This window comes from Salvia hispanica, chromosome 1 (assembly GCF_023119035.1).
Source record: "Salvia hispanica cultivar TCC Black 2014 chromosome 1, UniMelb_Shisp_WGS_1.0, whole genome shotgun sequence".
Classification (NCBI taxonomy): Eukaryota; Viridiplantae; Streptophyta; class Magnoliopsida; order Lamiales; family Lamiaceae; genus Salvia; species Salvia hispanica.
This window is the reverse complement of record NC_062965.1, coordinates 4,977,463-5,002,866: the sequence shown is the minus strand read 5'-3', so window position 1 is coordinate 5,002,866 and position 25,404 is coordinate 4,977,463. Positions and strand designations below refer to the sequence as shown.

Sequence of the window (25,404 nt, the reverse complement as noted above, 5' to 3'; positions counted from 1 at the left end):
ATATGATAAGGCTTGTGATGCTCAATCACATAAAAAAAATTTGAAGTAGGCAACTGCCATGAACAACGATGATCATTCGTCAATAGTACCATGATATGAAATCAAGAAATCATGTTGATAAATTCTCAAGGTTTAAAAGCTATTCAAGTCGTCAAGGGAGAAAGCATAATCCATGCTAGACTTTATTTTGCGGAATAATTTGAACAGGGCAACACGTGAAATGAACTTGCCAAACAAAATGCTCATTTCCAGAAAAAGAGCAGGTCAAATCTCATGTTGAGAAACAAATATGTTAATGAGAGATTCTCGGACAATATACCATTTTGAAAGTCATTTGAATAAGGGACATGCTTGCTCCAAACATCATAAATTTTTGTAGTTTTGGGAAGAGATTCGGTGACAGAAACTCAAGAAGTAATGATATTGTCCTTATAGGCGAAGAATCAGTGAAGACTATAGTCAATCCACGATCCTTGAAAATATGAGTAGAAGGCATGCACTTATGCGTACTGAAAGTAAGCAATTTCTTGACGTAGTAATGAAGAAATTTGGCAGCACACTATTTTCAAGGTGTGAGTCAATCATGATTTTAGTGAGAAAGAGGAAAATTTTATGGGCTCCAAGTAAGTACTGGTGAGGAAAGTAGTCTTTGCCATTTACAAGGCGATGCCACTCATTCGTCTTTTTGGTAGAGTAATACAAAAGGTTTTTCTTTTTTTTTTTGGGAGGGGGATGCCACTCATTCGTCTTTTTAGGTCCCCAGACTGAGTTCATATTATAGTCGTGTCTGATAACTTCGGTTGATAACCATATCTTCATAGTGTTCTTGGTACGTCCCATCAATCATTCCCGGGCAAAAAGTTGGAAATCGTAGAATATAAAAGAGATCTTTGGGGTCGTACGTGCGGTTATTATTATATACCTTCGGCTGATGGTCTACGTCAATCCTCGACAGGCAGATGAGATAGTCCCGCCTCAAACTCGTCTCAAGTCCATCATTGTTCACCAATCGGATTCTCATGACATTCTACGTGTAATTAGAAATCTAAGAGGTCTTAGATTCATAACAACCTTAGTTTAGTACTTGTGTGGCGCTATGTCCAAAGTTATGTTGATATTTCTCATAAACTTCTGTCGCGGTCAAGCATCGGATATGCTTGACTGATACGGTGTATTATTTGGTCTCATTCATTTATAGAGTTAAAACAATAGCGACTTAATTGTCCATATTGTGTAGAACATTTGAGAGGAAAAGATTATTTCAAGCTAAACGCAATAAAAACATTCTTCTTTTATCTTGTTTGTTTCTTCTATGAGTCAAACCACTCATTGTTATGTTATTCTCATTGTTTCCATCGCTCCGGAAAACAATGATAAAATCATACATGTCTTTTTAAGTTCGAACTATGTTCAAAAAGGGAAGTCCACCTTAAATCATTCTACGTTCTTTGAGAGAAAGTCTAGTTTTCTCTTAATTGAGCATCTCTCGGAGGCAGGTCTAAAGAAACGTTGAAAAATAAACAAGGCATTCCCAAAAACAAGATTTATACTCTACTTAACTTTTGAAATTATTTTCCGAAAGACAAGTCACAACATTTGTTTCTAAGAAGAGTTATACTTTCCTCAACAAGAAATACGTCACATAAAATCTCGAAACAACTCACACTTTTTAGCCTTCATTTCATTTTTCGTAAAACAACTTACACAATCTACATTCATTGTTTTCTCAAAACAACTCACACTTTCCACTTTCTATTTTGAAAAGAACAAGTTACCTTTTCCTTGTCGAGCGTGATGAAGTTGGGATGCTGAGTTTTTGGTCGGCCAATTAGTTAGTCTAGCGAAACAAGTCTAGATTATTTTCGAAGAATGACTCTCGAGTTAAGAACAGAAAAGAACCTGGCTCTGATACCACTCTGTGATGACCGCACTTTGCTAAGAGTAGCAAAGATCGGAAATTATGAGAATAAAGGGAAAATAAGAGGGATATAAAAAGGGAAAACAAATCGTGAACCAAACAACCATTTTATTTCAAAAGATATTAGGATTTCAAAAGGGATTTACATGGTCATACAAACTAAAAAAAAAGTTCATCAACTTGTACTTCACGTTCCTATCATAGTTCGCATTGATAAGTCTATCACAAGACAAGAATAAAATGCACAACGGAAGAAGGTTTGAACGCGACAATATGCATGGAGACATGTCTTCGAGGGTCCTACAAAGATACTGAAATCACCAATCTCACTCAGCACCACATCATCCACGGCTCAACCTGCACATTTAGAAATACATGCAGGGCTGAGTACGAGAGTACTCAGTGAACACTTTTCCAAAAGATACACATATACATAAAAGATTTATTGCCATGTCATCACAGTAACACTCGGTTTTGTCTTAAAAGGCCCGATCTTACTAAGTTATTTGTAAGCTTAAAGTTCGACCATAGTCTAAGTTCTTTCCATCAATCTGCCATATATGTACATTCCTTAAGTGACGGGAAGGATGTCACCTTCCCCGACACATTGACCGGCCAACCCTCTCGATGACTCACGGTCCATTCCTTTTGTGCACACTACTCGAATAGGAATTTCCAATCCTATTGGAGTTCGTAATCATTCCATTCATTCATTCATTTTGGCATAGCCAAACAGATAGGCATCTCGACAAAACAAAAACATTTATGGCATGGACAATCTTTTGAAAGAAAAGAAAGTGCGATTTAAATAAACATCATTTCATAAATCCTTCGTAGCTTTTGACAAATTCATCCGCATAAAAAAAATGTAGGATAGTAAAGCTCACACATAACATCATTATCACTTTAAAATAGACTTGAAACATAATTCACAAAGCCATATTAATACATAGGTTGAAAGCCCACCTCGTCCGCTTAAAGTTCCTTAACTTGAGTTTTTCTCACACCGCCATTAACTTGCGAAAAAAAAAGCCTTTTGAAAACAAATAACGTACTAATGAGACTTAAGAAATTCTTATACTTTAATATGAATGCATGCCCCTAATTAATCCTTTTATCCTTTGTTCACTCTTAGAAAAAAATTCCGAAAACTTGCATATTAATTAAATCGGAAAATTTAATTAATAGCATTTCTTTGAAATTAATTATTTCGGGAAGTCTTAATTAAATTCCGTGAACGTTGGACGTCGTCTCTATCTTCCTTCGATCTTTTGTGTCCCCGAAAATTTTTTAAGTCTCATTCTTAGTAAGATTAGAGTGGCCCACCTCTTCTACGGGCCCAATCTATTTAAACAATTGTTAGACCCAAAACTAATCCTAATTACTTAAATTATTCTTATGACCCAGTAGATTAAATAGAACAAAGGCCCAATTCATATCTTTCTCTCTGTCTCATCTCCTTCAATCTCTCTTCCTGACCGCCACCCTTGTCATTCTCTCTCTCTCTCGGTCTCACGCTCTCCCTCTCTATATGCCGAAGTTCTCGGACACTCTTCTATCCGTCTACACACTAGCCGCCGGCGCGACCAACGCCTGCTCTGGTTGAGCTCTCTCTCTCCCATGATTTCAACTCTTCTTCTCTCTCGATCTCAACCGCCGGCTTGCAGCGGTGCCCAGTCGCGTGTGGCTGCCGAGCGCAGCAGCTGCGCGGGTGTGGGTGGCTGCCGGAGACGGGAGCCGAGTGACAGCAACAGCAGCGGTGGCTGCACCGACAGAGGCAGCAGCGGCGCCGTTTGGCCAGCCCGATGCATTTCTTTGTACCCTTAAAAGCTAAGTCTTCGTTCTCAAGCTCAACATTATATTCGTGGTTATCAAAAGTCCATACTTTCATGCTTTTCTTGATTGATTAAGCTAAAAAGAGAAAGATGTTGGATTCTTGGTTACTAAGATAAGAAAGTTTTGTTCATAAACTAATTGATCATAAGCATTGGTGTTTCCTAAGTTGATGGCATTCAACAATGTGATGGTGTTGGGCATGTTAAACTCTAGATGTCCATGCTTTGAATGTGGAATGACAAAAGCTACAAAGTAAAAGAAGTTTTGGAAAGATAATTAACTTGGAGAAAAGAGGAAAGAAAGGTGGAGATGAAATTTGGATCTTCCTCTAGCACTCTCGTTAAACCTCACATTGAGATAATTTATTTGGAGATTTTGTGGTGGATCCAAAGATTAAAGAGTGGAGTGGGCGTAGTATTTATAGAGAAAATAGGTGCATGGAAATGCATGGTTAATAGCTTGATTCATGAAGGAAAAGTATTGTCCAAAGTGTAGGGACTTTTTATCATTTGGGGTAAGTTATCACATCTATCATTTACACTACCATTTTTGGAAAGAATCTTATGTCTCGTCATCCAAAATGACGGCTAACAAGTACAACCGTCATTTGGAAAACGTGTGCCGTCGTTTGGTAATCGTGTTTGATGTGATGTGATTTCGTCAAAAGTCTTGTCTTGATTTGACAGATGTGATGGTGATGCGACTAATATTTATCTATCTTTTGTAGGTTCCGGAAGTGTGCGATGTAACAAGCGATAGGAGTACGAAATGAAGGTGGGGGTCCGGGATGTGCACAACCACCGAGGCTCGGGGCGCGTCTCCTCTTTTGCTATATTCTCGATATTTAAATTGTAATAGCTTAGGACTTTGCAAAATTCTACTTGACCGAACTCATAGATTTTCTTTTATTTAGCAAAACTATTAAACGTCTTCTTTATGATTATCGAGATCGTACACATTTTAAAACTCGAACAAACAAGAAATAACAACCATTACAAGGTGATATTGCTGGACTATGGTTCAAAAAGGGTGGGTGTTACATATTCTTTTTATATTTTGATTGACAAGTACTAGTTAGACTTCGACTCTATAAAATTATGCTTAGAAAATTAACTTTATAATGTTTCAAAAATAAAAAAATTATTATATTTTTTAATACGAAAATAATTGGATGAATCAACTTTTCTCATTTTAGATTATTTAATATATCGTACATCAACTAATTATATTAAGAATTAAGAAAATTAAGAATCGTAAGCTCCATTAATAATATCCCTTTTTAGTTAGTAATTTTAATATAAGAAAATGAGAAGATTTTAAATATATAGCTTTAAAATGTTAAATATAGGAGTATTAGTTAAGAACATGCGATTTTTTTTTTGTTGAGTTGTAATTCTAGAAATAATAGTAAAAATGAAATGTAAAGAATTAATATTAAAATTTTAAAAAATTTTACATCAAAATTACATACTCAATTAGTATTAAAATCAAAATTGCATACTCCAAATTTGTTGCTACATGATATAGTAAAATTTCAATATTTAATAAAGAAAAGTAAATATTAATTATGGTCAATACTAGCATTAACAATTATGTAAAAAAAAATAATTTAAAGTTATTTATATTTTGAAATATAATTTAATTTTTCTTGATACACTAAATTTAGTTAAGAACTCTATATTTTACAAATAATCAAATTAACCTTATCAAGATCTTAATTAATACTACTTCCATATATGAATGCTGGGGCAACAAAGTACATATACAAAATTTAAATTTAATTTAAAATTAAATGTAAAATAAAATTACTACTTTAACCTCATTATGTCTTAGACATTATGTCCCCAAAACATTTTTCTATAAAAATTATCTGCAAAGACTTCGTCCGCTGAATTTAAAAATTATACACATTTTGCTCATTTTAGTTCTTTAATTAAAATAAAGATTTTTTTTATCCTTAAAACATTTGTAGCATAAAGCTATCCAATAAGAGACGTCAAACTTTTTCTAAAGTATAACCCTCATCCACACCTCTAAAACAAGAAAGAATAACCCCATCTCTTTCTGTTGAAGATCAATTTGATAAAATTATTTACAAATTTAAAAACAAGTCTACAAAGATAGAATAGTACTGCTACTACAATCATAATTGTGTTTATTGGCATTTTAATGGAGTGTATCATAATTGATAGTCATCCTTTAAGGGTGATATAGGTTTAGTAATTCGACGAAAGACGTAATTTGATAAATTTATAATTCATTAATTCAAGAAATTTATACTCCAATACTCATAACTTAATAGTAGTACATGCGCAACATGCGCCACCGTTACAGTCAACGACTCAACTAGTAGGAAAACTCAACCAAAGAAGCACAATATTTCAGACCAAAATATCCGGCTGAGCATCAGCACCGCCGCTGCCGCCGAGCTTTTCTTCGACTAGGCGCGCCATCTCTCCGTCCTCCTCCTCGATCGGAGCATCTCTATTGCTCAACGCTGCATGAAGTATTACGAGGGGGACGGTGGAAGCGAGGACAATCAAGAGATGAAGAGCAGCGTCGGTAAGCACGAGCACGAAGAGAATAAAAAACACGATCCGCTTGTCGATGATCCGGTGCAGGAGGACGGAACCAGGGAGAGCCCGCAACAGAAGGGAGTAGATGAACTCCACTTCGGTGGTGGCAACAAGAAACACGATCGAGACATTACGACGTGGGATGAGGGCGATGAAGAGCACCGTCCACATGAACGTCACGTAGTACAAGCTGAAGCTTTCGAGGTTTCTCGCTACCCTAATCGCAGCTGATTCTGGGCTTGAAGGTATGTCGAAAGGGCACGAAAAGGCTATGGTATAGATCTTCTTTTTCGACGAATCTTTTGATACATCGTCGTTCTCGGCAGGCGGAGGTGGAGGAGTGGTGGATGGCCTCTGTGTGGTGGCGCCATAATTAGCCATGTTTAAGAGGAAATAAAGTAGAAATAGAAAAGGAAATTGAATTGGGGTGTGAAGGTGGATGGGATTAGGCTTTCATATGCGGTGAGGACTGAGGAGTATAGGAGACTTTTTAGGCAACGTATGTCTTAGTCCAAGTCAACGATAGACTTGTCATTACTCATTAATGGAATATGAAAAAATTTCCACAAAAAATGAGTATTAAACTAACATGGTTGAATATCAAGCACACACAATTAGCTACATCATGAAAGGAAGAGGTCGCATTAAAGTGTAGCAATAAGCAATAAGGACTTCTATCTCTAAATTACAGAAATGAAGACATGTATGAATTTCTAAAAAAATTGTGACGATTTTTCGTCGTTTTAAGGTAGTGTAGCAGCGGAAGTTTCCCAGTCAATTTGTCTATCTTTCTTACAACAACCTGAGAATTTACCTCAAGGATCTGAAAATCAGCATCCTGGCCAGCTTCTGTGAATTATTTCGTTGTTATTCGTGTTTCCATGTACAAAAACCTTCGGTTTTTTAACCTGGAGAAGATAGAGAAACCATAGGTAGATGTATTCAAACAAAAGAAAGAAATAGATCTTCTACACCTACCAGCAATATGGGAGGAAATCCAGCATGAAGACGAGTCCCAGAAAACCCAGTTGTGCTAAGTAGACACTTGTAACCATTTCTCTGAGCATGCTCGCTGCAAAATGCTCGGGATTATTTGATGAAAAATCGAAGAGAACACTGTGTTAAGCTCTAAGTATAATAAAAATCCTTTGTCTGATGTTATCTATTATCTCAGGATAAAAGATTTCAATGCTGCTAAACCATATTGACAAATACGAAAGTCACCTTAAAAGGTAGGTAAAATTTCTTCGCTGAAATTCTTGAAGAGGAATCCCTTCTTCTTTAGAGTACCTAAACCAAAGAACAGTTGTATGATGAAATGGGAGAAGACCATAAAAAAAATGTGAAAGGAGTTAAAAGGAGAAATCTCTGTGACGAACATAGTTTCGGCTCTAGATTCTCTCCATAAGACCATTATGTAAGATGAACAAACATATAGAACATACACGATGACAACCATGTCATGTAATGGTTTTATGGGAAAGGAAAAGCAAGCTAGCAAATTAACTTGCATCTGAAAGCAGAAAATTAAAAAAAAAGATGATTTTCTGTGTGGTGCCAGGGTTGTTTATGGGTGAGAGAGAAAGAGGAAGTTTGTATAGAAACTCATCTTCAAAATTTCTGCCGCAACAATTTCACTAAGATATAAATATTTGGAAAAGAGATCCTCAATAATATTTGGAAAAGAGATCCTCAATCATACCGCCACGGAGCATGATTTTCACAGAAGCGTGAGATTCCATTCATTGCTGAGAACGTGTCGATGTGAACCCAGAGTTCATTTGAATTGTGTTCCAAATGCCCTGTTAAACCAATACATGATCCTCATGACTTATTGCAGTTTAGAGTGAATACTTGTATTTGATGTCTAAAGTTACTGAAATAGCTAACAAGAAAATCAAACACATTTTCAGTTTCAACACACGCATGCAAGAAATCAAAATAACAGGGCACCAACACACAAAACTACACATTGAACGTGAGAGAAAACAAATGCTAATTTAAGCTAACAATGCAAATGGTCAAAATAATTAATCACACTTCAAATAATTCTTGTAAGATTAAAGTTAAATGTAGTCAATTTCTATGAGCTGGGTGGTGTGTGCACGCGAGGGGAGAAGAAAGAGCTTACCCATCTTATGCAAAACTTTTAGGGCATGGCCGCTAGGATAGTTCTCATATGATGCCATAAACATTAAGGTCGTACACCCTAGACTACATAATAAGATGTCAGCAGAGACATGAAAGTTATCAACAGTTGAAAAAGTTACTTGGCTTAACCTGATCAGGAACAGACCCAGCATGGCAATGTTAAGATATTTCCATAAACTCTTTTTCCGATTGTTGTAGCTGGAGAAATTTATTATTAGGAAAAAACGAAGAAGAAAAACTTGACTGGATCAACTAGTCAACAATTGACAATTGTGATATTTATTTAACAGAAGTAATTTGTGGGAATAGTTGCATACATTCTGCTAGCAGCAATTGCAGCAGATAGGTTGAAGATAGGAAGAGAGCTAATAATGAATCGGAGTTCCTGTAACAGGAAATCCAAATAACAGAAACTGTACAACAGGCTGACATGAAGTCAAATAAAGCTGATTCAAAGGAGGCATTACCTTGTGTGGAAGTTTCGAGTAGAGCGTAACAAAAGATAAAACAGGAATAACATACATCCGAATCCTTCTGTCAAGAAATAAACCTAGCTGCAGCAAAATGTGTCCATCAAATCAGGCAAAAGAAAATACTTATAAGATTAGGATTTATAAAGTTGGGCAGGACTGTCGCCTCTTTCTAGCAGCTTATACACTAGAGCTCAATTTTTTGACAGAATCAAAATTCCTCAACTGCCGCCTTGGTCAACTTCAGATGATACCAATCACATGAGACATCACAGAGGATTTAGATTTTTTGATAAATAAATACTTAATGCTCACCACAGACAGTGGATACGCCACCAGCAACGAGCGGGGAAGAGCAGATGTGAAGTACCAGTGAAACGCATGAGTCTAGAGGAAGTTATGGGAAAAAAATAGAAGCCAAACAGACATTAAGAACGTTTGTCTATAGGAAGTTATCAAAAAATTAAGAAGTCAAGCAACAAACATAAGGAATGGTTGCCTTTAATAAAAGGATACACCCCATTCAGAACTTCGATTCAACACTGAATTAAACCAAAAAACTTCCAGCTCAGGCCATAATATCCTCCTCCACATGACTGAATCAACCATCACTGTCAATCCTGCAACCCAATATTATAAAAGTTGACATTGTTGACATACAGATAAGTAAAGACATGAATTATGTAGAGACAATAGACGGGGTTAGCTAACAAACCTATGAAAGAGCAAGCAGCTATCAAGCACGATATTACAGCTTTCCGCAATGAAATAGATCTAGACTGTAGTTGATTAATTCAAGGCATAGTTAGAGGCTGGAAACATGAAAAGATCATCTGGCTAGCACATAGCATCCCGAGCAAATAGGCAAAGACACTAAGGTATCACATTCTTCTTGTGATTAAAAAATAACGCATTATGCTATCTAAACAAACTCCTAATAAAACCTGAAGTCATAAAAATATAGTACAATTCCAAGATAAAGTCTCAGAATCACTGAAGTATGAAGTAATTTAGTTTTTGCGATGGAAACAATAGAATCTTCACATAATGTAAGTTTTAACTTAATAAGGCAGAATATACACCTGATCAATATGAAGATTCATATTGATGACAAAAATGGAACATATAGTGGAAAAAATTCTACAGCATGCTTGCATTTACTTTATGTGGGGGAGAGAGATAGAGATCAGGAAACGGAAGAAGCAAAATAGAGAAAACGAACAACTAAAATCGTTATTATTAATCATAGCCATACCACATACCAGCAAAAGTTCAAGCCCCAGTGGTGAAACAAGTAGCAGGATGTCACATCTAAAAACGATGGTGGCAAAAACCTGACCATGGAAAACATACCTTCATGAATCAGAATATGATAAAAGTTGACACATCTTTTATCGCTCACAAAACCAAAAAAATCGTGATTGTAGGCTTAAGGCTTCAGAGATTGTTGCCTAAATGATTATAAAAAAATCAAATTAAATTGGTTTAACCACTTAATATATTTGGAATTGAGGCAACTAATTATATTGATGCCAGAAAAATATAGTAAATGGAACTAATCAAAGGGATGCAACATGAAGTCTGATTTGATTGATTAACCAGAAACAAGAACTGAAGGACAAGGAAATCATATAAATAAAAACTTGGAGCTACTACCATGGTCCATAACAACAATACATTAGTTCGACATACTATAAATTAAATAAAATCCAGTATTACAATCTCAGCAAAGATTTTAATTAGCAGTTGGGAAAACATACCAAAGAATTCAATGCTGCATAAAACCTTTTCTGAAACCAATACCCATATGCCAAGTTTACTACAAAGTACAAACAACAAATTAGGGCTAAATCAGCACACACAATGAAATATTTATAACCAATACATGCTAAGTTACAAAACAATGTTGAAACACCTTATCTGAAAGAGCACAATATAATGGAAGACCTACATGTTGGTGTGTGAAAAGAACATATGACATGGAGAAAAAATGAGAAATTCACAATAATCTGTATTAGCAGCTGATGTCCTGATTTAGATTTGAAATGCATTTAATTCATGAAATTGTACGGAGCACATTCTGTTTACTTAAACAACAGTGAATGTCTATTGCGAACGCATTTTGCATTTAATGAGAAATCTGTAGAGTTTGTTTGGCTGTGAGCTCTTGGAAACATAAACTTGCAGTTCGAGACGAGATTTGCACAAATCTTTTTTGAATGCTGTTAGTTGCTTATAACAAGAATTCCTTAAAAAAATTAATGCCATATTGATCGTAATTCAAACAAAGATCAAAGATATCACCATATTCACATCCTTCAACCATCTCAGCTATTTATCTAAATATCTAAGTATGAATGACTCTGCTGCCATAAACCAAAATATAACACAGTGAAGTGCGACCCTCTTCAACAACATAAAATCTCATTTTTGGTTAGTCTAGACATAGAACGTTGGACAGTGATGTTAGCAAGAGCAAGAAAATAGAGTAAATCAAAATAGACCTAGTGCAGGTGACAATACCTAAGCCAAATGCCAAGATGTTAGGAAGGGGGCGTGAGCAGTAGAACAGCATGTGAAACTGAATTGCAGTCAATATTACAAAAAAAGCTTCCACTTGAGATCCAAAGTTCTTCCTGATCTGCACAAGTATGTAGTAGGTTTGCATTGCTCATTATAAATTGACACCCAAGGATTCCATCTCAAACATGATTTCAAAGATTCAGAGACCGTAGAAGGAAGGGAATGAAAAAAAGATGCAGCTCTCTAAAAGAAAATGAGCAAAAGCTTTTCACAACCAGAAAGAGACAAATATAATCAGTTGTTAAAGATTTTTTTTCCAGCATTACGAGTTTTGATGTTAGAAACCTTGTTTGGTAATCATTTTACAAGGGTGTTATATTAGCAAACCCATAATGTCCTAAATACATGATTTACTCAGACCTCTACATAAGAGAACAAGCAAAAAAAGTAAAAGAGTGAATGGAAGATACTTTAAAGTATAAATACCTGAATACGAAAGAAACGCAACGAAGACAATATGATGAAGCCTAACACCAAACGAACTGGACAGAACAATGTAAGGCATATGAAATTGGATAAACACCATATAATAGCATATAAACAAAGTATCTTGGCAGAGGAACTGAAGACTAATAGAAAGCATAAAAATAATAAAGGTTCCATGGTTCAAGTATCACCTGCATAAAGACTGTATAGCTTTGGAAACTGCAATAAACTAGCAGCTAGCACAAATGGAGAAGCTAGAGTTGATACGAGAATGGAGCCTGCAAGAAAAGAAATAATGTTGGAAAATTCTGACCAATTTAGTGGTTCCTAAGATCCTGTAATACTATCAAAGTACAACAATTAGGCTTCACACATAACCTATGATATGATCCGTTATAAATTGTGACAAAATATTGTGCAAAACTATATCTAAACCAATTGTCATAGCAAGCAATAGCATAAAAAAACTTACCAATAAATGTACGAGGGACTACTCCAGGAAATTCCAAATGATCATACTGAGATAGAACACAGATAAAATGAAAAAGTAGCCCAAAAATTCCTAACTGGTCAAAATATCTAATTTTTACCTTTTCTATATGATGCTGGTGGTACAGAATGTCGTGCATTGCCTAACAACACAGCACAAGTCAATTCATCGGTTTTTCTTATTGTTCATCAAGGCAGATTTTGTCAAGGCGAATTACTACAATATTTTTCCCAATAACAAAAAAACTGATGCAAAAAAAAAACCGAAAATCAAGCAATTATTGGAGAATTACGACATACCTGAACGTTGAAGCTTTCTTCAACCTTAGTGTAAGGCGCCATGAACACGTAAAACGCAGCAATTAGCCCCAGCAACAGATCGTAACCTTATTGCAAAGAGTTTGGGTGAGCTGATCGGTTAAACTGAAACGTACAGCTGAAAATTTACCGAATTTACCATAAACTTGCATTGAATTGGAACTTTGCGCCATTTCGTCTTCTGTAGAGCGCAAAACCCAGAGACCTGAAGAAGAAGTAGAGACGCAATTTTCAATTTTGCCCCAAAAGTTTGATAATATTCCAATTCAAACTCTAATTTTGCATTGAATTGTAATATTCCATCAATTTTAATTTCATTTCATAAAAAAACTACCAACATTTTTTTCTCTTTTTTTTTGAGAGAGAAGGTTTTTTTGAGCAACGAATTTCCTAATTCTCGAAACCCCAAATTGGCACCGCCGTGCCGGCGGAAATGGCGGCCCAGGGCACGCACCTCCTCCAATTAGTTCTGTCCTGCCGGAAAATCACGGCGCAGGTGACGTGCAGCAGCTCGAAGTCGATCGTAGCCATGGCCTCATCGAGCGAGGAAGAGTTCATCAAAGCCTACAGAGCGAAATTGAACCGGTTCCCACGGTCGAGCATCTACTGGGACTCGAAGACCGCATCGCGAATCGGTGATAAGATCGGGATCCGCCTCCAAGAGAAGGGCGTGTCGAGCGTCGGAATCGACGTAGGCGAGGAGCTCTCAAGGCCTATCCACTACCGCAGGCTGCTGGGGCCCTTCTTCGAATCGGTGAAGCGGAATGGAATCACCGTCAACGGCGCCGAGGATTTGGTTTTCCTCGGCCGATGATTGCGATTGGATCATCTACGCAGACGAATTTGTTTGATTCAGTGTTGGATTTGAGAGATAGTATTGTTTGTTCATACAGTTGCAATTGCAATTTTGAGCTGGTGTTTAATAACTGCTCAAATTCAGATTGATGGATTGAGCAAATAGTGATGCTAACTACGTTGATAGAAATCATCATCAGAATTCAGAAATCAATTGCATATGTTTTGCATTTCGGTTTATCAATGAATCCACAACTCGATTGAAATGTCTCAATTAGCTAGTATTTCAGAATGTAGTCACATACTATCATTTTTGCTATATTTGATAAGGAGATTACAAATTGTCTTACAACGGCGAATTATCAATTTTTGCCACAATCGATTTTCACGTCGTTGGAGCCGTTGCCTTGGGATCGAAGAGATTTTCATAACCACAACAGATCCGTTCGTGCCATCACCGAAGGATTGGTCCTCTCCACAAATGGAGGGACTAGCGGTAGCCAGAAATCGCGTTGAGCCGCCTACGTTTTTCTGAAGATGGAGATATATTTTCGTGAAGATTATTTTTTTAAAGATGGATGTGTTTTTCGCGCATGGGAGAAATGGGGCGTCTGATAAGGGAGCGAGAGACGCAAAACCTTATAGTCATGCGTCACTCACTTCTAAGAAACTAAAAAAAATAAGCTTCTCAATATGGGAAGCCTCTTCTGGCTCGTTTCACTTGCATATGTTTCTTCGTGTTTTTGAAAGTCCATGTCGATCCCACACTTAATGACGGGCGCAAGGAAGCGTCATTCTTCATATATTTCTTAAAATCAGTACTGAATCTCAAATTAAACACTTATGGCGAACAAAGGAAGCGTCTTGATAAATTTCGTAAAGGGAAAAGCTTTTTGGCCTTAATATATGGCCGGTCATAATCGTAAAACAACAATAAAAAGTATTGATTCGATAATAATATGATCAAATAGCACTGCTCGATACGAAATTAAGATTGAATGAAGATGATATATGTATGAAAAATTACACGTTCCTCGTTTCAACAGCTGCCAAAAAAGTGAATGGTTCGACAAGGAAAGGGCAGGGTTTTTTTTATCATACATACATTCAATATAATATTCACTATCCAACATTAGGCTAAGCGGGAAAAATATAAGCAAATGTAAAATAAACAAGATCTAGAGGAGGTTGGCATCATATATATAAAAAATATACACGACATAGACAAATGATATTTCCGGCGAGTATGGCAGTTAAAAAGAGGTGTAACAGTCGTGCTCGGAGTTGGAATCATCGGAGGGAGAGTGGTTGTGTCTGCCTTCATATGTTGTAATCACCATCCTGCAGTCTTCCGACAGCCGCTCCACTCTCTTCTTCACCCGGCAATTGCTATGCGTGCATCGGTAGTAGCTTCTGCAACACCGTCACACCATCAATCTTCTATATTCGAAAATACATAAAACCTAACTAATGTAAACAAAATTATGGGTATTCCCAAGGCCAAAGGTATTTATCTATTAAAAAAGGCTTGAAGAGCAATTAGGAATGTAGTTTCATTTTTTTATTCATCTACATGACTTTCCATCTACTCTAATTACAACAATATATAGCATAATTATAAACTCAAGAAGAATCCAAATATGTGATTGGTACCTCTAGCTTGTAACGTACATTCTACATAATCTATATAGTAGTATTATATTATATATGTGTATATGCAATTAATAAGAGACATAACATGGAAATCTAACAACTAGCAAATTTGTAGTTGAGAAAATGCAGGCCTTGAGAGTATTCTGATTAGCTTTATTTATGCTATTTTTACATGTATAAATACTAGAATTAATTAGACATTGCTAATTGTCGATGGCAAACTATAGAAGAAAGACTACATATACACATACTATTTTAATCTTGAAATAACTAATTAAGGAAGGATAAACCATTGCCATACAACTGATTAAGAAGTTAGTTAATCTCTAGACTCTTGTCATAATAATCAAATACGCCCTATAGAGATTATAGAGAGAATTAATTAAACACTTATAAGTAATAGTAATTGATTTACTACAAATTTACCTTGGATGGAGGCTATTCTTGACAACTTTCTGTCCATACTTCCTCCATTTGTAGCCATCATCAAGAACATCGACGTCGCTCCTCGTCTGAAAACAAAACCTCGGCTCCCGCAGCTTCCTCCGTATCTTCACCTTGTTCTTGTCTGACGAAGAACTCCTCCACCTTCAAATCACACAATCACACCTTAATTTAGGTGATTAAGCCTTAGATCACATGCAAATTGATATTTTGACTACAGTATAGTGGAATTGTTGTACTGGCCATTATTGATCTGAATCAGACTCGATAATAGTTCATGCACCAAAATGAATGATTCCATTTATTCCCCTTGTGGGATCCCTCTCTTCTCTCTCTTCACACACAAACACAGAAAGAAATCTTTCCCAAATAAAAAACCTAAGCAAATGAAGCACCAAAATAGATCTCTAGCTAGGGTTTCATAATCAAAGCATAGAGAGAAATCAAATTAAATAAAATAAAATAAAATTAAAGTACCATGAATTGGAAGCATCGTTGGCGTTGTTACTCTCATCATTCACAGCCTTAGGATCCACCACCTACACAAGAATAATTTCCATTTTCATTTTATAATTGAAATCCACACACGAAAAAGAAAGACCATCTCCTTAATTGCAAACAAAGCAAGAAAGTAAAAAGATTTCAATTTGACAATGAGTAGAAAACCCCAACCGATAAATAAGGAGAGAGAAAGGGCAACTAACTACTTGGTCGTTATTCCATGAGGATCTATTCACTGGAAGCTGCTGCTGCTCATCATGATTGAATCCTGCGGCGGCTTTCACGGGCGGCGGCGGCGGCGGGAGGAAGCTGAGCACCGGATTGTGATGATCCTCGAACTGAACAAACCCCATTTGATCAGGTTGGTGGTGAGCGGAGAAGGAAATCTGGAGATGGGGATGATCGAAAATGGGAGGGCCTTCCATTATCGTTTATTAAATTGGTGTTTCGTCAAAGGAAGGAGTGATGATGGATTGAAGAATTTTATGGTTTCTTGGAGCTCTGCCCCTCAAATAGTTAGTGGATGTGGGATATTACTGCATGTTTAATACAGTACAGAACAGATGTGTGTGGCCTCGAATCTATTCCTATACATACATATGTATGTATTTTTATTGTAAAGATTGAATTTTTATTGTAAAGATTGAATTTTTATTAATAATTGATGAAATAGGGATTGGAATAGTGGTGTTTGGTCAACTAGTAAACGCTGGATGGAATATTTGTGGGGTGAAATTTCAAGATTATACATGATCGTGTTTCTTCTACTTAGGTTGTCCTGGCTGACACCCTTCAATCTCTTTCTCCCACTAGAGAAACCATTGCACGCCAATTATCAAGGTTAATATTGTTTGATTAAGGGTTGGTAATTATTGTTTGATTAACTGAGGATGTATGTGATGCAGTGAAGGGTGTGTGTGAATATGTTTCTGGAAAAAGAATATTTTTTGTTATTGTGGAAAACTAAATTAAATAGGTGAATAAGAAATTTTTGTTATTTGGAAAATTTCATTAAATAGTTGATTCCACGATGTGTCAGCTCCTTCTCATCTATCACAAGTGACTCAGTGACAATTGTCACACCAACTTTTTCATTTTAATTTGTCTCATCCAAGCATGCCAGCGACGACTATCGCACTAACGTTTGCGGTTTTAATTTTTCTTGATTCCACGAATTTTGTTTCTTGAATTTATCATTAAGTGTAAATTTTATGTTAGTTGGAAAAATCAAGTGTGTGCTTGGACGCACTAAAATGAACTGATTCTAAAAGAATGTAAAATTTGAGACGCAATTATTTGCGTTGGAAAAATATTGTAAAATTGCCAAAATTGAGGATGCAAAGTAAAGCACTCTTAAATTGATGGCACAATATTGTTCTCTAAAATTTAATCTTTTAATTTTGGGATACTTTCACTTGCATTTTTTACTTTTAACTGATACACTAAGAGTGAAATGATTTTTTTAAAACATAAGTAATATATTCAAAAATATAAATTAGTGTCCTTAATTGTATAAAAATTTTAACATTTTTTTATATAGTAGGCTAGAGGTATAAATATTGTATAGCATAACATTATCTAATTGAGAGATGGGTTACTTAAAAGATAATTAATGTGGTTTTAAATCATATTTCGATGGTTTTATATAATATATACTGGTACTTTGTAGATTTATACTCTTTATAACGATGTCAAATAAGTTTGTGTACGTTTGCTGAGAAATCTCTCCGTCCCAATTAAATTGGGATTTTCTTTTGAACACAGAGATTAAAAAATTATATTAAATGAGTTAAATAGAATAAAATAAAATATGAGAGACAAGATATAATAAAGTAAGACAAGATATAATAAAGTAAAAATGATTAGACGTTTTATTTTTTGACTCAACTTAATTAAGACATTTCGAAAATGAGTATGACTCAACTTAATTAGGACGGAGGAAAATACAATTCTACAATTACTTATTTATGCGGATATAGAAATTTTCATGTGACAGCGTGTATCCCACAAAATTTTGTTAGTATATGTCTAAGAATAATATGTTAGTCATTAAATTATTTTTTATAAATATTTTAATGACTAACATATTATTATGATACTATATAAGTATGTTAATTAGTCGCGTTAATCAAATGTATATATCTATATTACTTAATATATAAGCATATTATTGAATTCTTTCAGTACGGATCACATTGTTATAAAATGGATTACTATATTTTAATTATGTACAAATCCAAAATATGCTCATTTTTATATTGCACATAATAATGCAATCAAGAATTTGAATACAGTGACAAAAATTTCCTAATCGCTAGAATATATATTCTCTTTGGGACTATGACAGAAAATCTACCATGACAGTGCCAAGATGACTAGCTTCATTAGCAAATAAAATTGGATAAAACCACAGGTTTTGAAAGCTACCTGAAGTTGAATATGGCTGCCCATTATTGGAAGGAAAAAAATGGACTTAGATTCGTGAAACATAATGTAGATTAAGTCAACACTTGTATAATTTGGAATAGATTTGTGTATCCTAAATCAATTATAGATTGGAAATTATTTCAATATTCTAGAAATCATCTAAATAATTTAGGCGTACCCACCGCATACTGTAGAAGAAGTGACTGCTTACATGATCATTTCTTGCTGCACTCCATGTATATCAAATTACTCGAGGCATTATGTAGAGTGTAAATTATTATTTTTATTTACAAAGATATTTTCGTACCGATATAGGTATATAAAAAGATTAATATATATAATCACCTCACGTGACAAAGAATTCTTGTTTTCTAAATATGACTTAGATTAGTAGTATCAAAAATTGAGTGAACTACTTAAATGATTCAATTCATTTTTATACATAGTATATTTCTGAACTCGTGAATTATATTTTACGAGAGCATCCACAACAACGGCTCTTGGCACCATAATTTATATAGTTGTGATTTTGTTATATGCTAATGCTCTAGCATGATTTGTAAAGTTTTAAATTAGGGCAGACAAGTTGTTTTCTTTTTCAAAAATAAAAATGCAGCTTCGCATAACAAAGTTGATTTATAGTATGATGAATTTGGACAAGATATATAGCCTATGAGATGCACTATTAGCTGAATAGTAATTTGAGATAATGACATTAACTTTAATTCCCCACCACAGATAGATTCATCTTCAATAAATTAATGAAATCAAATCCCCTAAATTCACAAGTCACGTCATGATTACTTTTTGCATAGAATTTCTGATAAAAAGATTTATAAAGCATTATTAACATCGATTTTTAATTGTAGATCAATAAATACTTTACCCCGTGTCTGTTTTATGGCAAAAAAATTTGCATCTTCGCCACTCTCTAAATATTTAATTAAATACAAAAAGTTAAGTATGAATATAACCAAATATAAACTCTAAATATTGTACAAATTTCAAACTATAATATAAACAGTTAGAAACTATCAACATATGACAAAATAGTAGCAACAGAAAATATTAACACAGTGTCAACGGTTGATGCTGTGTTGATATTGTGTTGACATTTTCTGTTGCTACTATTTTGTCATCTGTTGATATTTTTTAACGGTTTTGATCAGTTTGTAGTACAATATATGCGCTTGCATTTTATCACTATCCGAATTGAGTATCGGTTAATTTTAGTATATATTAACTTAAGTTTTTAATGGAAAAAATCAAGGTTGGCTTAGGTTAACATAAGGGAAAATAAACAGTAATTGTAACCTATATGCTGTGAAAGAAATAAAAATACTTGTAACGTTTAAGCAATGGAAATTAAAAGAGTATAATACTAATAAATAAAATGAAATGAAAAGTAAGGCAAAAGAAAATTAGTGAGAAGTGTTGATTGATATAGTGGGGTCCGAGAAAGTTTCCATTCATGTCAAATATTGTCTGTGGCAGATCAGACGAAAAAAATATGATATGATATGCTACTAAATTTAATGATGATATGTTTATGTATCAATTTATTTATATGTATTGTGTATAGGTCTTCAAACTCCAGGCTATAGGTCTCAGCCTGCAAATTCAAATAGTGTTTCTCTGCGAAAAGATAGAATGAAACCATATTTCATCATTTCCCTAAATCATATTCTCCTTTAATTTATATAGTTCAAAATAGTGTAGTTTAGACTACCTTCTTTGATAAAGGAAAATTGATTTATAACAGTTTTTTTAATACTAGTACTAATCTTAATTAGATGGAAACCCTGCTTATTTTATCGTTGCTGTTCATATTTAGCTTCAACATTTTATATCATAGAAAAAATGAATATATCCCCACTATTCACAACATTAATAAAATATCTACATGCATTAAAGGAATTAGATTTGCATGTGCACGTACAGTATATGCATAGATTCAAAACTACAAATGAACTTTTTTTTTTTTTTTCCTAATATTCACTTTGAATCTAATTATGACAAGGACTACTATAAAATCTTATCCAATATATATTATGTTGTATTTGCGTTTATGTATTGTAATCACGGCATCCATAAACTATTTTTACAATAATACGTACTATAATATCACATGTATCTCCTAATTAAATTGATATACGATTACTTTTAAAGTACAAATAAATTTGTGACAGTTGGGCAATGAATCCGTGTAGTTTTGCAACTTGTTCTTGCTCATATTTTATTACGTGAGTGAGTTTTGTTGGTTGGATCTTGTATTAGAATAGTTGGAATTTTTATATTTTGTCTTTCTCGTTGTTTCGCTCGCATGGTCTGACTTTCAGCCTTGGGCTTCGCCTCTATTTTATCTTGAAAGAAAGGCGAAAAAACGCGGTTTCTCTTGGTAGGATGTGAAAAGGATTATAGTATATATAGAACAAAATATGTGAAAATTGATTAATGTATATATAATTGACAGGTTATAGTGACAATGTTCACTAGTAGATGTCTCCTAAAGGGATGATATAAATACATAGGATATATAAGTCAAAGTGATGAGTATTGGAGTGGCAGTCTTATTCACTGCACCCCCACCTCATATTTCACATGCATGTTGAAAGTTGAAACACATGAATTAAATCACACATTCAACACCCCAACTAATTTTTATTTTTGTAGGTAATGTTTTAAAGAATTTAATTTCTTGTTCCCTAAAATCTTACCACTCGATCATATAAATATAACATCTCTTGATATACCCAACCAAATCCAAATCCAAATCCAAATCCTCACATCACTCTATTTCCCCTCAAGGTGAAATGGCCCACGATTATGTAGAGATCTCCTCCTTTTTCCAAGCAAATAGATTCTTCCTTCTTAAAATTTGTGTTCAATCTATGTTCGTATTATTTATTTTGTTTCATGTTTTTTATTTTGATTTTAATATTTCAAAAAAATTTATGGACGATATTAATTCTATAAATTAGTTAAAAATTAATACTCATTTGATTCATTTATTCTGTAACTGTAAGTAAATAAAATAACGAATGAAGCTTTGATTTGTACTAGTATTTAAAGTTCATAATATCGATAATAATTTTTAAGATATTAAAATTAAATTAAATATACAAAACAAATAACACTAACATGAACTGGTTTACAATGCACACAAATACATGTAACATACTATTAACATCCTTCTTTTGACTTGGGCTAATAGAATAATCCCCACATACAATGCTTTTTGTTAAGTGTAATTAATTGATTGGTTATTATATGAACCGAACTATTTATGGAAGTATTTTACTATTGGAGTATTATAACTTGTTGAAAAAATCATCAGGTCAAATTCTGCAATTCTTAAAATTATTAAAATTAGCTGATGATATCATATTTTTTATGATTTTCTCAATTAGTATTCCATAATCAATAAATTGGTATTCTATGTGTCTTCATTTTAATGTATAAATTGACTTTTGACAAATTTTCATCTGGAGTAAACGATAGGCTTAAAACGTTAGTAAAATTGTTAAATGCTAAAGACATACTAATAGAGTAGTAATAGACATAAAAATGAAGATACTAAGGATTTTTTGGCCTTGAGTATTGAAAAAATTAAATTGTCAAAATTATGATACAGATTAATAGACCATTTTTTAAAATTGTAGGATTGATAAAAAATATTTAAACAAACTTGTTGGTTTTTCATCAATTTTCCCATAAACAAAAATGGAAACAAGAATTCTAATGAAATATATAGAGATAAGATATCTTTATATAATCCTAGCTGGATAAAAGTGCCTATATTAGGGATAACAAATGGGATAAGCTTGCCGAATAAGCCAAGCATAACTTATCTCTTGAGAAAAATCTCACTCCTTCCAACCGAGACAGTAGAGGCGTTTAATTTTGAGCATTGATTTTGTAAAAATGATATAATAAATTGTTAAAGTGAAATAAGAATAAAGTAGGAGAGATAATAACGTAGATAAAAGTCATCTCTACATTATGATCTTTCTTACTTTACTTTCTCTCTACTTTAACTATTTATTATCATTTTTTCAAAACGAGTACTTGAAACAAAACGCCTCTACTTGAATGGGACGAAGGGAATAATATTTCAACAAAATGAATATAAATATTAATGATACTTCACGTATACCGGTTGAGAATATTCAGCCATGCATATATGCTAGCCAATTCCAACTCTTTCAGTAAATTAAAAATTGATTTGAATATGATTATAGAATTTATCCAAAATCTAGAGATGCAAATCAAACCCTAAAAAGGCAAAGAATAACGAATCATGAAGCTAAGCAACCTAGGTGTGTACCCTTTAGTCAGTAATAATAGAATTGTTGTCACAAAGTAAAAAAGATATCTCACTTTTTGTTTTGAGAAGATTTTGTAGATAGCTTTACCCCATAACCGATAATATGGATTCTGCAAAAAGTTGAAAACTTGAAAGCAAAAAATTAAAATTTTACTGACATTTTTGTAATCATTTTTCACTTTAATGCACCTTGGAACTAATAATTTATTACTTGTGTGTCATGCATATATATAAATATATATTGTTGGAAAATAGTTGTTGTAATAAAACTATAACATGCATATTTTTGTTGTTTTCCTCTTATTTCGTTATACGTGCAGCAATATTCTTCCAAGTGTGGAAATCACAGAATAGAATTTAGAATAATTAGAATAGTTGTTTTTAAAAGATAGGATAGTAGGGTGAGATATGATAGAAGACTGTCACATTTAGTAGTCAAAAATTCAAAAAATGGACAAAGTTGCAGTCCTCCTTTAGCTGATGGTGAAGTACATAAACCTTCAGCGCGCAGGGAATATGTAAGTACTAATCATTAGCTCAACATCAATGTATATATTTCAATTTTGAATATTTCTTTTTAATAACAATTCACACCCTAGAGATTTATAAACTTATGTCACTTTCACCCTTCCAAGAATAATTTATTTGCATGGGATGTTTATATGGGGAACCGGGTACTCCATAGAAAAATAGAATACTCATTCCGTCCCGGTTAATGTGAAGCGTTTCATTTTCGACACTCGGGACATATGATCGATAGTTTTAATGATATAATTAAGTAGTACTACATGGTAAGGTTTTGATGATATTAGGAGGATTAGGGTGGGTCGAGTGAAGATGCACTAAGAGGCGCACGATTACTCGGATATATTTATCCTCACTTATATGTAATGTCGTGTGGTTCACTAATTATGGATTTGTTTGTTTGCTCGTTGGATCGCTCTTTTGCCTTTAGATGACTTTCTTCTTTCTTTGTTGGAATGGTTGATTAGCTTACAGTAATATTGTTTTGTTTGTACTCTTTCGTTATAGACAAATGAACATAAATTTAAAGATCATATTACGGTGGACTTTGATCCAAAATACTTGGCCTAAAACATTACTCCTACTCCCTACTCTACCACTATGCTTTGTATTTACCCTTTCATATTGTGGATGTTCCACTTACTATGTGCCTTTGTTTTTTTGATTGTCATTTTGTTTTTGCATTTGTTTATGTACATTTTGCTCACCACTCTTTATTATGATTTGTAGTATTTTTGCTGTAAAAAATATAGAATATTCTTGAGATATTAGTGATGCATATTATTCTTTGCATCTCTAAAAAAGTATTTTTATTTTTTTGTCATTTATGTACATTGATAAAAGTGTGTTAGTTTATTTTCATTTGTAGATTAATACCTAAAACATATTACCCGTATCAATTTATTAATCACTTGTAGCATATGTCTCATAATATTTGCTATTCACGATATTTATTAATAATTACTAATATTAATTTGAAGATGAGATCATTTCTCCACTTACACAAAATTAATTTTATTAGTAGAATTCATGTCACATCATAGTGTGAAAACTATACTAATTTACTTTCTTTTAGAACGACAATTCACACACCCATACATACTTAAGCATAATGGAGTATTAGTTAGAGTTCAAACATCTAGCAAATTAAACTGTGCAAATATCTTTTGAAATTTTCTTGCGTTCAACTTTATCCATTAATATTTATATGCGAGAAACTTCTTAAGTAAAATCACACACACACACACACACTATAAAAGGCATAAAAAAGGACTTCAAATTCGCACGGGAGAATGAAATTCTTAATAAACTGGAGTTATAAATATTCAAAATATACTTATTTAAATTGTTGATCCCACCACCCCAATGTGTAACCCGAAACCACTCATATCCACCCAATCAAATAGGGGGTGTTTTTTTTTTTTTTTTTCCTTTTTGGTAAGTAGCAATTACAAGAAAAGAATGATGAGTCAAACAACTTTCTTACATCAATAGTAGTTTTACATTTTAATATAAATATAATCGACCACAAACCCTAATCCATTAGTTAATATTTTGAGGTAATTAAGTTATTACTCAATGTTTAGATAAAGAAGAGTGTTGTTTGAAGAAACATAGGAGAGTAGTGGAAATGGAAAGGGAAGTTTAGGTAGCAATCTCATGATTAAAAATATGCACTAAAGAAATTGAAAGAAAAGATTGCAAGTTGAAGCATAAATTAGAAGTGCTGAATTCCATGCAACAATGAATGCTCTTTCTCTCTCCTTTCACAATTTTAATCATTATATACTGTGCCCTCACATTCACATTCACTTCTTCCTTGTCCCTTTTCTTTCTCTCTCTCATCTTTGTTTTTTGGCCTTTTCTTTTTATGGCTTTTCTACAAAAACTATTCTCAATTCATATCTCTCTCTATATGATTCACTATTGTTGTTAAATTATTAGATTTTTGTTGCGTTAGTAGTA

General features: G+C 33.7%; 3 protein-coding genes across 4 annotated transcripts; 1 reads left to right on the top strand and 2 right to left on the bottom strand.

Annotated features, from left to right (window-relative positions):
- Positions 1 to 6,018: 6,018 nt before the first annotated feature.
- On the bottom strand, positions 6,019 to 13,238 carry LOC125200920 (dol-P-Man:Man(7)GlcNAc(2)-PP-Dol alpha-1,6-mannosyltransferase-like). Its single transcript, XM_048098753.1, has 21 exons — positions 13,106 to 13,238; positions 12,907 to 12,972; positions 12,750 to 12,835; positions 12,551 to 12,592; positions 12,433 to 12,478; positions 12,152 to 12,238; positions 11,961 to 12,016; positions 11,475 to 11,592; positions 10,712 to 10,770; positions 10,214 to 10,285; positions 9,667 to 9,730; positions 9,468 to 9,571; positions 9,267 to 9,338; positions 8,949 to 9,035; positions 8,799 to 8,866; positions 8,611 to 8,679; positions 8,462 to 8,544; positions 8,033 to 8,132; positions 7,555 to 7,620; positions 7,309 to 7,402; positions 6,019 to 7,238 (listed from the first exon to the last, which is right to left on the bottom strand). The coding sequence occupies exons 2-21, from the start codon at positions 12,938 to 12,940 to the stop codon at positions 7,161 to 7,163; spliced, it is 1,485 nt and encodes a 494-aa protein (XP_047954710.1). The 5' UTR covers positions 12,941 to 12,972; positions 13,106 to 13,238; the 3' UTR covers positions 6,019 to 7,160.
- LOC125200921 lies at positions 13,201 to 13,836 on the top strand. Its single transcript, XM_048098754.1, has one exon. It carries the CDS (start codon positions 13,201 to 13,203, stop codon positions 13,579 to 13,581), a length of 381 nt encoding a protein of 126 aa, XP_047954711.1. The 3' UTR covers positions 13,582 to 13,836.
- Positions 13,837 to 14,550: 714 nt separating this feature from the next.
- On the bottom strand, positions 14,551 to 16,726 carry LOC125219076 (probable WRKY transcription factor 12). Of its 2 annotated transcripts, none has more exons than XM_048120943.1 (4): positions 16,364 to 16,726; positions 16,137 to 16,198; positions 15,642 to 15,803; positions 14,551 to 14,975 (listed from the first exon to the last, which is right to left on the bottom strand). In XM_048120943.1, exons 1-4 carry the CDS (start codon positions 16,583 to 16,585, stop codon positions 14,816 to 14,818), a joined length of 606 nt encoding a protein of 201 aa, XP_047976900.1. In that variant the 5' UTR covers positions 16,586 to 16,726; the 3' UTR covers positions 14,551 to 14,815. The 2 variants fall into 2 exon arrangements, with proteins under 2 accessions (XP_047976900.1, XP_047976907.1); XM_048120950.1 differs by having other exon boundaries at positions 16,367 to 16,726.
- Between the last annotated feature and the right edge of the window lie 8,678 nt (positions 16,727 to 25,404).

Coding starts and splice junctions, on each gene's coding strand:
- LOC125200921 (XM_048098754.1), top strand. CDS start 13,201: ATGGCGGCCCAGGGCACGCACCTCCTCCAATTAGTTCTGTCCTGCCGG.
- LOC125219076 (XM_048120943.1), bottom strand. CDS start 16,585: ATGGAAGGCCCTCCCATTTTCGATCATCCCCATCTCCAGATTTCCTTC. Junction 16,199..16,363: donor CATGGAATAACGACCAAGTA/GTTAGTTGCCCT, acceptor ATTCTTGTGTAG/GTGGTGGATCCTAAGGCTGT. Junction 15,804..16,136: donor AACGATGCTTCCAATTCATG/GTACTTTAATTT, acceptor TGTGATTTGAAG/GTGGAGGAGTTCTTCGTCAG.
- LOC125200920 (XM_048098753.1), bottom strand. CDS start 12,940: ATGGCGCAAAGTTCCAATTCAATGCAAGTTTATG. Junction 10,286..10,711: donor ATGCAGCATTGAATTCTTTG/GTATGTTTTCCC, acceptor TTCCATGGTCAG/GTTTTTGCCACCATCGTTTT. Junction 8,680..8,798: donor GCAATTGCTGCTAGCAGAAT/GTATGCAACTAT, acceptor AAATTTCTCCAG/CTACAACAATCGGAAAAAGA.